At 37.0% G+C, this 13,400-nt stretch overlaps 1 protein-coding gene and 2 pseudogenes across 1 annotated transcript; all 3 read left to right on the plus strand.

Moving 5' to 3' along the window:
- Positions 1-1,767: 1,767 nt before the first annotated feature.
- Positions 1,768-2,697, plus strand: LOC116133089 (metalloendoproteinase 3-MMP-like). Its single transcript, XM_031418757.1, has one exon. The coding sequence runs from the start codon at positions 1,768-1,770 to the stop codon at positions 2,695-2,697; it is 930 nt and encodes a 309-aa protein (XP_031274617.1).
- Positions 2,698-3,809: 1,112 nt separating this feature from the next.
- Positions 3,810-4,746, plus strand: LOC116133091 (annotated as a pseudogene).
- A 2,002-nt stretch (positions 4,747-6,748) lies between these two features.
- LOC116133049 lies at positions 6,749-9,114 on the plus strand (annotated as a pseudogene).
- The last annotated feature ends 4,286 nt before the right edge of the window (positions 9,115-13,400 follow it).

Here is a 13,400-nt window from a genome sequence, read left to right on the forward strand (position 1 = left end):
GTTCGAAATATGGATGAAACTTTGCACTCTACTATGAGTAGTGATGCAGCAAAATCATTATTTCTTCTTAATTTGTTGTCTGTGTATGGTAGCTAATCCTGCACATTTAATAATTTGGTTATCTTTTATTTTTATTTTTATTTTTTCCCTATTTTAATTAGCATACAGATATAATCCAAGCTGTATATTTCGAGACACATTCAGTGACAGAAGCTTGACCTTATGTAAGTATTAAGGAGTCTGCTCTGAGTACTTCCGGTATCGGACACAAACCTCCGGAAGTCATTGAGGAATCGAAGTGCAAGGATGCAGGAATATCTGGAGGTGATAAGTATTATGTTCCCAGTCCAGGTATCGGAAACAAACCTCCGAAAGTCATCAAAAAATCAGATTTTTTTGATGTTGGAGAAGAAAATAACTATAAGGTTTTAGGAATTAGTGGATTTGGAGGTATAAAGCGTTCTTCTGTTCCTAGTCCTGGAGTCGGACATCGTGGGTAGGATTTAAGTTCTTGTAGTGATTTTATAATAAGACGTCATTCGATGTCAAATATCTCCTCTACATTATCGAAGATTGATAAAATTATTGGTACAAATTCTCTCTCAATTTCTAAAATTTCCAGGCTCCTACCCGGCCATACATTTAAGTTTGATATCTATTAATCTAAATCTATCAATAAAAATATATTGTGTAACAGAGAGTATAACTTTGAGGATGGTTGTATTCCAATAATTTCATTTGGGTTCACCCATCATAACAATTGATAATGTTTAATAAACACCATACTTTTAGTACCCCAAAACTCAATCACATGGCTGTATTCCAATCCAAGCTTAATTAGACCTAGAATTCGAATAATTAATATTAATTTCCAGCAATACCAGCAGTACCTTAACTTTTTCTTTCCTTTAAAAGAATATTATACCAATATTATTATTGGTTAGTTTCATTATTAGCAGCAATGATGATTCAAATCAACAGATATTAACATAATTTAATTACTAACTATTCAAAATATTAGTGAAAGACGAGATTTGTTATCTCATATTTGTTTTTCATGAAAAAAATACCAATTAAAGTGGAGGGCTTCTTCAAGGGATTAACTATTCAATCAAATACTGTTGAGCGTTTCTTCATGGATTACTTCTTTGCAGAATTATGCTTAATCTCATATGTGGTAATTCGCTATAAAATAATTTTCTCCGCAAATCATGCAAATAACATAGCGAGGAGTTTCTACTTTTCAATTTTTGTCATTCGGGTCTATTACTCTTCTGTGTTATGAAAATAATATTGGCCTTCTATGAATCTTCCTTCCATTATTAAAATAATTGATATAATGATAGACATCTCTTTTGTTGTTTATGGAAAATCAAACAAACATATAATGTTATTTAATTAAATGTAGAATGACAATTCTTATCAAAAAGTTTCAAAGTATATTATGATTATGTTTGAAGTGTTTGTCATGAACTTGTCTTGAATTTATTCTTGATTTACTGTAGTATGATACGACCAGGTCCCAGAGATTTCTGTAGAAAAAATTGGTCTTAATAACGATGTTCAAATCTTTACCAGTTTATAATATTGTCGGCCACCAGACACTTTGAAAAGTAGAAGTCATTTTATATATGTGATGTTGTGTAACGAACAACTAATTAACTTCCAAATTAATCACCATTTTAACCTTAATCCATTCTATAAATAGACACATGATAATATTCGTTACAGCACAAGCAAGTTTCTCTGGTTGATCAAGAGTTAACAATGGCAACTAAAGCTTTTCCCTTCTTCGTCCTCCTTTCCCTCTTCTATCTTTCAGTCGTTTTGGCTCATTCCCATGACAAAAAGCCATCGCCATTCGAGTTTCTCAATAATCTGCAAGGTTGTCACAAAGGTGAAAAGGTCAAAGGCGTCAATGAGCTAAGAAAATATATGGAGAAGTTTGGTTACTTGAGCTATAACACTCAATCAAATCAAGTAGAGGCTGAGGAGGATGATGATTTTGATGAGCTATTAGAGTCTGCAATCAAAACCTATCAGCTTAATTATCATCTAAATGCCACCGGGGTTTTGGATACCAAAACCGTGTCGAAAATGAGTATGTCTCGATGTGGAATGGCGGATATCGTCAATGGCACGACTAGAATGCGCTCTGGCAAGAAAAACGCCGACCGCCATGGCTCTAGTCACTTCCATACAGTTGCTCATTTTACATTTTTTGCCGGAAACCCTAAGTGGCCATCATCCAAGTACCATCTCACCTATGCATTCTTGCAGGGGACAAGATCTGATGCCTTTAGTCCCGTTCGACGAGCGTTCACAACATGGGCTGCGAACACACATTTCTCATTCTCAGAGGCCCGGAACAGTGGAAACGCCGATATCACGATCAGTTTTGAAAGTGGCAATCATGGGGATGGTAGTTCTTTTGATGGCCCCGGTGGAACCCTAGCTCATGCTTTTGCCCCAAGGGACGGGAGGTTTCATTATGATGCGGACGAGACTTGGTCTGTGAGTGCAAACCCGAATGCATTTCACTTGGAAACTCTTGCGTTGCATGAAATTGGGCATCTTCTTGGACTTGGACATAGCTCTGTTGAGGGAGCTATCATGTTCCCAACTTTTAGTCTTGGAGAGACGAAGGGTTTGCATGGGGATGATATTCAAGGCATCAGGACTTTGTATAATGTTTGAAGAAAATCCGATTTTGGATTGATTGATTTAAATAAAAGAAGGGCGAAGGATATTTTATTTTTTTTCCAGTTTCTTATAGTAATAGTTCTTTCCATTACTAATCAAAGAGAACCCAAAACTAATTCACCGCAGTTCATCACCAGTAGATTGAATCAAAGAAAAAGACACAGCCACAGCCACAGCACAAGCCATGCATCATATATCATAACCACCACCGAATAGAAGGCTAAACAACCTAATGACACCATGCGATGACAATCAATAATAAATTCAAAACACATAAAAGATTTTCAGGTTCATTTTATAGCTGAAAAAAAGCCTTCAATGGAAGAAATTCTAGTGAGAAAAGCTTTTAATATATAGGAGAGATTCCGAAAATTAATTGCATATGTAACTAACACTACCATATTGGATAACAGAAATGGTTAAACTTACTGCTTTTTTAGATAAACCTGATAATTGCCCCTCTCATGACTTGAACATAAGACCTTACAACACATTATTTACTCTAATTTGTTTAAATTATCGCTAATAAAATTATCTAATACATTAAAACACATCAATTTATATGGATAAGCTAGTATCAAAAGTTTATACATATATTATTATTCATTCGATTTAACTTAATTGTTTGAACAATTTAGATAATTAATTTACACTTGATAGTATTATATCTATGTTAAATGATCGTGATAATTGATTTTGCAATAAAATATGAATTATTCAGTAATATAATAAACTTAATTAGAGCTTACTACATCAAAGAATTGAGATCCTAAATCTTGAACTTTTGCTTGGACTCATTCTTCAATGTTATGGCATCTAGGTCAAAACTCTTTTAATATAAAAATGAAGAAATATACCAGTGGCCGCCAAACATTAATATTTCCAATATATATAATTGTTCCTAGGTTGTTCAAGTCCCCAAAGACTAAGTAAAACTAGTCCTGCTACACTACCGTTTAACGAGCTACTCAACTTCGAAAATGAAATTTTCACTTCATCGATGCACTTTATAGGAGTTCTCTCTCTATATATAAAGATAATAAACTTGGGATACAACATAGACAACTAACAAGAGCTTTTCTCTGGTTGATCAATATTTTTCAACAATGGCATCAAAAGCTATTAGCCTCTTCTCAATTTCCTTCCTTACCCTCCTTTCTCTCCTCTCTCATTCAGCTTTCGCAGATTCCCATGACAATAAGCATTCACCATTTGAGTTCCTCAACCATCTCCAAGGTTGTCACAAATGTGAAAAGGTCAAAGGTGTCTCAAGAAGTATCTGGAAAAGTTTGGTTACTTGAATTATAAGACTTCTGCAAATCAAACGCACTTGGACGATGATGATTTTGATGAGATACTAGAATCTGCTCTCAAAACCTATCAGCTTAATTACCATCTAAACGTTACTGGAGTTTTGGATACCAAAACTGTGTCCAAAATGATTATATCTGGATGTGCAATGGCGGATATTGTCAATGGTACTACCAGAATGCTGTCCGGCAAGAAAACGGTGGACCACTATGGCTCTACCCACTTCCATACAGTATCTCATTTCTCTTTTTTTTGAGGGAAACCCCAAGTGGCCATCAACGAAGTAGCATCTCACGTATGCCTTTCTTCCGGGGATCCGAGTTGATGTCGTGAAACCTGTTAGGCGAGCTTTTGCAACATGGGCTGCAAACACACATTTCACATTCTCTTGGACTAGGAACATCAGTAAAGCAGATATTACGATTAGCTTTGAAAGTGGTGATCATGGAGATGGTTATCCTTTTGATGGTCCCGGTGGAACTCTTGCTCATGCATATGCCCCGACGGATGGGGGGTTTCATTATGATGCAGAAGAGACTTGGTCAGTGGGGGCAACACCCGGGGCATATGACTTGGAGACTCTTGCTTTGCATGAAATTGGGCATCTTCTTGGACTTCATCATAGCTCAGTTGAGGATGCTATCATGGCCCCTACTTTCTCTCCTGGACAGGCAAAGGTTTTGCATGGGGATGATATATATTAAGGGCATCAAGACTTTGTATAATGTTTGAAGAAATTTGATTTTCGATTGTTTTAATTATTTATTGCTTCTACATAAAGGATGGTTGCTTGAAGCTGATCCAAAATAAATGTAAAGGAAAGCATATATATGTACAAGGAAAGAAATTTTATAAAGGTAATTTTTCTTGATCTTTTAAGGATACCATTTTGGCTGGTTGGTAATACAAAAATATTATTTAGAATATGGTTAAAGTTCGTGAGAATCATATAGAAAATAATAAGCAGAAGCTAATTATGAGAATCATAGGGAAAATAATAAGCAAAAGCTTATGAGAACGACTGAGAAAATAAACAAAAATAAACATTGTATATTATTAAGCTGGTAAGAAAAGTTTTGAGTAGAAAACATTCCAGAAATTAATTGCAAAGATAATTAACACTGCCATCCACCTTTGGGTAACTCAAGTGGTAAGGTTAGTATTAGGATGTATGATTAAGACGCATAATCTTAGGTTTGAATACCCTTAACTTTTAAGATTAAACAAGTGATCATAGTAGTAGGATGTTGTACTAATCATCTACAAGTATTAATTAAAGTGCGTACAAGACACCCACAAATAAAGAAACTTATTTAATCCCTTTAGTTACTTCCAATATTTTGATATCAAATAAGAGATAATTATGCTTCCTGTTCTCATAATGATATGACCATTTAACTCTTCAAAGAATATGTTGTAAAGCCAAAGCCATTTTAAAATAATTTCTCAATCTTTTTGCATGATTTCTATTTTGGTTGGTGGTCAATCATAAAAATAACGTTTAAAGGCCATACTTTGGTTGTGCCAAGTTAAATCTCAATCACCACGAATATATTTTCAGCTTAATTATTGACAATTTAGATGGTTAATTTCCACCGGCAGTACTATATTCTTATTTGGTATGTTAAATGGTCGCAATAATTAATTTTGCAGTAAAATATGAATTATTCAGTAATATGATAAGCTTAATTAGAGCTTACTAAATCAACTGCGACATCAAATAATATGAGATCCTTAACTCTTCAACTTTTGCTTGGACTCATTCTTCAATGTTATGGCATCTAGGTCAAACTCTTTTATTATAATAAATGAACATATATACCAGTGATCACCAAACATGAATATTTCAAATATATATATAATTGTTCAAGTCTCCAGAGACTAAGTAAAACTAGTCCTGCTACACTGTTGATATAAGAGGATGAAAGTGCAAAGTTGTTAAGTGATTGGATGCTTTTGATTATAGGCCAAAGTGGTGTCGTTTTAAGTAGAACTTTAAGTAGAACTTTCAGCTCACTTTCACTTTACTCTTTTCTCTGTATCACTATAAAAAGAACAATGTTCTTCCTCATTTGTATCGAAAACTCAGTCAATTGAATACAAGATAGCTTTGTTCTCTCAAATTCATTTTATCTTCATTTCAGCTCTTCTGTATATTTCACTTGGTATCAGAGTCACTGACTTGCGTCAATGGTGAATCCTTCTAAATCTACTAATGAACTCAACAATTCAAACTAATTGTTGAATCACTCAGCAAATCGAACTTCGTCGGCTTTAGCCACCAGCTTACAAGTCATCAATCCCAAACTCACTCAAAGCAATTATCGCTTTTGGAGTTCTCAAGTACTATCTACCATTGGTTCACACGAACTTGAGGATTATCTCCTTGGTAAGATTGCATGTCCCTCCCCTCTTATTGTTGCTGATTCTGATATTACTCAAGATTTAGGTCAAATTAGTGGTGAGGTTAAGTCAATAATGTCTCTATTAATGAACGATTGAATCCAACCTATATATTGTGGAAACGAACTAATAAATTTCTAGTTAGCTGGCTCTTGGTTTCAATTTCCGAAAGTATGTTTGGATATGTATCAAAGTTAGGAATTCCACTGAAATATGGTTTGCCTTAGAGAATGAATTCATTACTGACTCAAAGGCTAGAGCATTACACTTTAAGAATCTTCTTCAAACTACACAAAAAGGCAATTTAAGTGTAGGTGATTATGTTAAGAAAATGAAAGAAATTGCTGAAAGTTTGTCAGCTAGTGGAATGGTAATTGCGGATGAGGATCTCTTACAGTATGATCTTGATGGGATAGGACCTGAATTTGATGCTGTGGTAGTAAATTTAACATCACGTATTGAGTCAAAGTTTGATTCTGTCACACTGCAAGAGGCTCAATTTTTACTATAGAAGTATGAAATAAGACTTGAAAAATTCAATGCAATTGATTTGTACAACTGTTCAGCACATATAGCCTCAACTGGTACTTTAAAAACTTCACATGGTTCCCCTAGTGACACAAATCGTGTTTCTAAACCTAAGGTAGAAGGTTCACAATCTAACAGAGTGCCTAGTTCCCTTTATCCTACTGCACCTACCTTAATATCACTAGGTAATCCTTATTATCCCCAATATCCTCTCTTAGCTGCTCCTCCACAGTTCGGTCAGAATTTTGGGCAAAGTCTTGGGCAAACTCTACATCATAAAAAATCACCTATTTTTGGAGGGATGTCATATGGTGGGGGTAGAGGTCGAAATTCTGGGAGAGGCAAGTTGATTTGTCAATTGTGTAACAAAGTAGGACATTCTGCTAGTTAATGTTATCATAGGTACAATTTTGCCTATACTGGAATGCTTCAACCCTCTACAACAAACACGTCACAACAGCCAAGCTCCTTTTATGAGAATTTTCCTCTCCCACAATCCAATAGCCACTTTCACCATAATACTCCTCAGTTGAACAACACTGGATAGTATACATCTGGCAATCGTCCATATAGTGGATTTGGGGAACTACCTTATGCTCAATAGTCTCACAGTTCTCATTTGGGCACTCCATCTGACAGATTTAATTCTAGTGTTGCCGTGACCGTTGATAATGCTGCAGCTACTAGTTTTGGTGTTCCTAGTCAACAGATGCCAAGCCAAAGCCAAGCTCACTTTGTAAACTCATCACCTGATTCACAGTATCACCCTTCAACATCTCCTGCTCAGTCCTCTCCTCAATCACAACAGTTTGCTCTTGCCTCATCCCTCACACCCACTGATCCAATTTGGTATATGGACTCAGGAGCAACTGATCATGTTACCTCAGACCTCCATCATCTGAATCTCAACAAAGACTATTCTGGAAAGGATCAACTTCAAGTAGGTAGTGGTGAGTTTCTTCCTATCTCCCATACTGGCCATTCTGTTATTCCAAGTGCCTTTCATTCTAAGTGTTTACACCTTAAAAACATTCTATGTGTGCCTAAGATAACAAAGATACTCTTAATGGTATGAAAATCAAACTTATGTTTATTGTAACTTCTCATGTAGGGAAAACAAGTACATCCAAAGACCTTCAAACCATCATAAACAGAAACCTTGTTAAATAATTTTTGATAAGGGGACATATTACAAAGAGTGGCAGTAGGCATTCTATTTATCAAATATACAGCAGTTTCAAAAGCTAACCACCAGTATTGGAGGGGCATGGATGCATGAGCAAGCAACGTTAATCCAGATTCTACTATCGAGTAACGAGCTAGCTCAACTTCGAAAATGAATAATTAATGATCATTTTTGACCTTCATCAATACACTTTATAAGAGTTCTCTATATAATGAGTAAGGACATTGAAAAGTTTGGTTACTTGAACTATGACATTTCCGCAAATCGAACACATGCCAACGACGATGATTTTGATAAGCTATTAGAGTCTGCTCTCAAAACCTACCAGCTCAATTACAATCTAAACGTTACTGGAGTTTTGGATAACAAAGCTGTGTCCAAAATGAGTATGTCTCGATGCGCAATGGCAGATACCGTAAATGGCACAACTAGAATGCGGTCGGGCAAGAAAAGGGTTGACCCCCATGGCTCTACCCATTTCCATACAGTCTCTCATTTTGCGTTTTTTGAAGGAAATCCAAAGTGGCCATCAACGAAGTATCATCTCACTTATGCATTTCTTCTGGGGACATGAGCTGATGCGATGAGACCCATAGGCAAGCTTTCGCAAAATGGGCTGCAAACACACATTTCACATTCACTTGGAGTTGTAACATCAGCAGAGCTGATATCAAGATTAGTTTTGAAAGTGGTGATCATGGAGATGGTAACCCTTTTGATGGCCCTGGTGGAACTCTTGCTCATGCATATCCCCCAACGGATGGGAAGTTTCATTATGATTCAGACGAGAATTGGTCAGTGGGGTCAACACCTGGGGCATCGGACTTGGAGACTCTTGCTTTGCATGAAATTGGTCATCTTCTTGGACTCCATCATAGCTTAGTTAAGGATGCTATCATGGCCCCTACTTTCTCTCCTGGAAGAGCAAAGGTTTGCATGGAGATGATATTCAAGGGATCAGGACTTTGTATAATATTGTTTGAAGACATTTATTGATTAATTTATCATTCTTCAATGGATAGGCTAAACCGCGAAGGAGAAATTTATTTGTGTTTTTCAATTTTTTACCGTTAATAATCATTATTTTTTGTTAACCCGGCCCAAAGGATTGGTCTGGCGGTCACGTTTACTCTCTTTCTTAAGTTTCTGAGTTCAAACTTTGAAACCATCTATCACAATAGTTGCGAATAAGAATTGAGAGGGAAAAAAAGAGTAAAGTTTGTTACTGTTGTATTTTTTTATTAACCAACTGTACAGAGTTTACAAACTCATTTATATGTACAAGCAATACACGTGAGTAACAATTGCCATTTACAGCAGTACAAGTGTAAGTAACAGATTACAATTTGGCAGTTTATACACTAATCCTAACATCTCCCCTTAAACCAAACTTCCATAGGCATGAACCATTTGATACACTCATCCTAACATCTTCCCTTAAACCAGACTTCCATAATCTTCTCATTACTAATCTCCATTACTGCAACATATGATCAACATCAAGCTTAGCATTGAATCATCAGACTTAGCAGTACAAGCTGACAGCTTCACCAGAGTCAATATTTTCAATGGAACAATTAGCAGTCAAACAAACAATGCAAACAACATACGTAGTAGTCCTGAACAATACATTGAAACAGCAGCCTTCAAAACTCACCTTTAGTACTAAATCAACAGAACAAATCATCAAATTACCAATACTTCAAAAGCTGACAATTCTGCTCCAATTCTGCACTACTTAAAATTTCACAAATCATCAAATCAACTTTCAAAACTTTCAGCAAAATCATCTTCAACTCAACATTCAGAAGTTTCAGCAAGAATCACATTAAATTAACATGCAGCTCTTCTGAAACATCAACCAACATCACATTAAATCAACATGCAGCTCTTCTGAAACATCAACCAACCATGATTGTTAATTCATCAAAATTCCAATATGTAAACACAAGTAACACAGAGCATCTGCAGCAGACTGATTAAACTGATGGAGTAGCTTTGACATTAAGCTTTTCTCGAAATGGTACAAACTTGGAAGCTGGCAATGCCTTAGTAAGGACATCTGCTTTCTGAAATTCAGTAGGAACATACTGAACTTTTAGTTTGTTGTCAGTAACTTGATTTCTCACAAAATGAGCATCAAGCTCAATGTGTTTTGTCCTGCCATGAAACACAGGATTTGAGGCTAAGGAACCAGCACTTTGGTTGTCACACCAAATGATAGGAATACCAGAAAGTTGCAGTCCAAGCTCAGTGAATAGGCTGCAGAACCAGACAATCTCAGTTGATCCCTGTGCAAGAGCTCGATACTCTGCTTCTGTAGATGACAGAGCAACAACTCTTTGTTTTCTAGAAAACCACTGAATTAAGTTGGATCCAAGGAAGACACAGTAGCCACTAGTGGACCTTCTGTCATGCAAGCTGCTGGCCCAATCAGCATCAGTGAAACACTCCAGCTGAAACATATGACTTTTAGTGAAATGAACTCCATAGTTAGAAGTTCCTTTAATATATCTCAAAAGTCTCTTACAAGCCTGCCAGTGGAGCTGTGTTGGTGCCTTTAAAAACTGACTCAGTTTGTTCACTGAGTAAGCAATGTCTGGCTTGGATAGGATAAGGTATTGCAGGGCTCCAATGGTACTGCGGTAAAGAGCAGGATTGTCAAATGACTCACTGTCATCAGGGGTGAGTTTAGAACCAACTGCCATTGGAGTAGAACATGGCTTGCAATCAACCATTTTGGTTTTGATGAGAATGTCATTTGCATACTTTTCTTGGTTCATATAAAGACCAGATGCATCTCGTGTAACCTCAAAACCCAAAAAGTATTTTAAAGAGCCAAGAACTTTCAAAGCAAACTGAGTGTTAAGCTTCTGGACAGTTTCTTGAATCAGCTGAGGAGTGTTTCCTGTCAAGAGTATATCATCCACATATACTAAGACATACATGACTTGATCTTGACTATGGAAAATAAACAGACTTGGATCAGCCACTGAGTTCACAAAACCCCAATCCAGAAATGCTGCCTTAAGCTTGTCAAACCAGGCTCTTGGAGCCTGTTTCAATCCATAGAGTGCCTTTTTCAGTTTGCATACATGATGAGGGGTGACAGAATCAACAAACCCTTCTGGTTGTAGCATATATACACTTTCAGCTAGGTCACCATTTAAGAATGCATTGTTAACATCGACCTGCTGAATATCCCATTCATGGCTCACGGCTAGACTAAGAATGACTCTAACAGTGGGTGATTTAACAACTGGACTGAAAGTTTCCAGGTAGTCAATTCCAGGGGTTTGCTGGAAGCCTTTTGCAACTAATCTTGCCTTGAACCTTTGAATAGACCCATCAGCATTATGTTTAACTTTAAACACCCATTTACAGCCTACTGGATGCATGTCTGGAGTTAGTGGCACCAATTCCCAGGTTTGGTTAGCTAAAAGGGCTTCAAATTCTGATTTCATAGCAGCTGTCCAAGAGGAATGAGAGAGTGCTTCTGAAACAGTGTTTGGTTCCTTGGTATCAAGGTGAGAGGTGGAGATAAGGGCAGTATTGTGAGCTTTAGCTTTGGACCTAGTGACCATGGAGTGAGTGTTTAGGGTTTGGGTAGGGATATTGGATGATGGAAATGATAAATCAACTATTAATGGGATGGTTTCAAAAGATGCATCAGAATCAATGGTGATAGGAGAAGTAGAATTATCAGGTACTAAAGATAAGTCATGCTTGTTAAAGATCTGATCCTGTGTGGTAGGACAAAGAGAAGATGAAGTAGAACCAGGGTGATCAGTCATTGATGCTGAAGAAGGAGAGGTTTGAGAATGACTAATGGGATTATCAGGCACTATAGAACCAGGACCAGAACTGGGAACATGCCAAGGAGATTGAAAAACAGAACCAGAAGAGGACTGTATGGAATTTGAGTGAGAAGTTGAAGTATTGGAAATATGTGAATTTGATGAAAAAGGAAAGTCCATTTCATCAAATTTAACACTTTGACATATATAAATTCGACCACTAGGAGCAAGACACTTGTATCCTTTGTGTTGCAAACTGAAACCAATAAAAGTACATTTAGTGGTATGAAAATCAAATTTGTGATGGTTATAGGGCCTAAGGAATGGATAAACAGCACAGCCAAAGACCTTTATGTGAGAATAGTTTGGGAGATGATGAAACAGTTTTTGAAAGGGAGGGAAATTAGAGAGCACTGGAGAGGGCAGTCTGTTAGTTAGGTATACTGCAGTTTGAAAGGCATGCCACCAGAATTTGAGGGGCATGTGAGCTTGTGCCAGTAAGGTTAGACCTTGCTCAATAATTTGTCTATGCTTTCTCTCTACTCTACCATTTTGTTGGTGGGTGTGAGGACATGGATGTCTAAAAGTAATACCATGTTGAGCAAAGTAAGGTGCAAGACTCCTAAATTATGTTCACTACCAATGTAGCTAGTGCTTGCTGTTAACTGCCCAAAATCAGAAGTGACATGGTATGTTGCTCCAGAGTCCATGTACCATGCTGCATTCTGAACAGCTGAGGGTGTAGCAACATAATTGATTGCTGCAGCAGTGTGGTTCTGATTATGAGTCTGAGATTGAGCCATGAACACTTGACTGTTTGTGTTGGCAGGTCCAGATCCAAAGGATTGATGTGTTAGTGGGGTAAAATCAGAAGACAATTGTGTGTTGTACTCCTTTGAAGACTGTACTAAGGATCCTGAATGCATATCAGCTCCAGTGTAAGGATTAATAGGTCCAAAATTGGAGCCTTGTGACAATCCTGAGTGTGGATAAAAGGATGGTCTTCCAGTAGGAAAAACAGGTGATCCTGTAGGCTCAACATGTCTTCCAAAATTTGGAGGGGCAAAAGTATGGCTCATATTGTTCCTGACCTGTGCATTGTTACCAGTAAAGTGCACATCAAATCTGTGGTAACAATGCAGAGCTAGATGTCCTATCTTCCCACAAACTTGACAAACAAATCTGTTCCTACCACCTATTCTACCTATGCCTCTTCCTCCAGTAACATGACCAGATTGATAAGGATAAAAGTGATTAGGAGGGGTGTGGTACACAAGACAAGTTTGATGTGCAGTCTGATTTGCAGTAAAATGAGGTGGTACTAGGCTATGTGTTTGCTGTAAAGGTAATGGATGTGTATGTGAGGAAGACTGGGAACTTGCTCTTAAAAAGGGTTCATTTGCATCCAATGATGACTTGTTTCTGTTACTATCAACACTTAGATTTGTAACATTAGCAGAGATCCCGTGAAA

This window comes from Pistacia vera, unplaced genomic scaffold (genome assembly GCF_008641045.1).
Source record: "Pistacia vera cultivar Batoury unplaced genomic scaffold, PisVer_v2 Contig265, whole genome shotgun sequence".
Classification (NCBI taxonomy): Eukaryota; Viridiplantae; Streptophyta; class Magnoliopsida; order Sapindales; family Anacardiaceae; genus Pistacia; species Pistacia vera.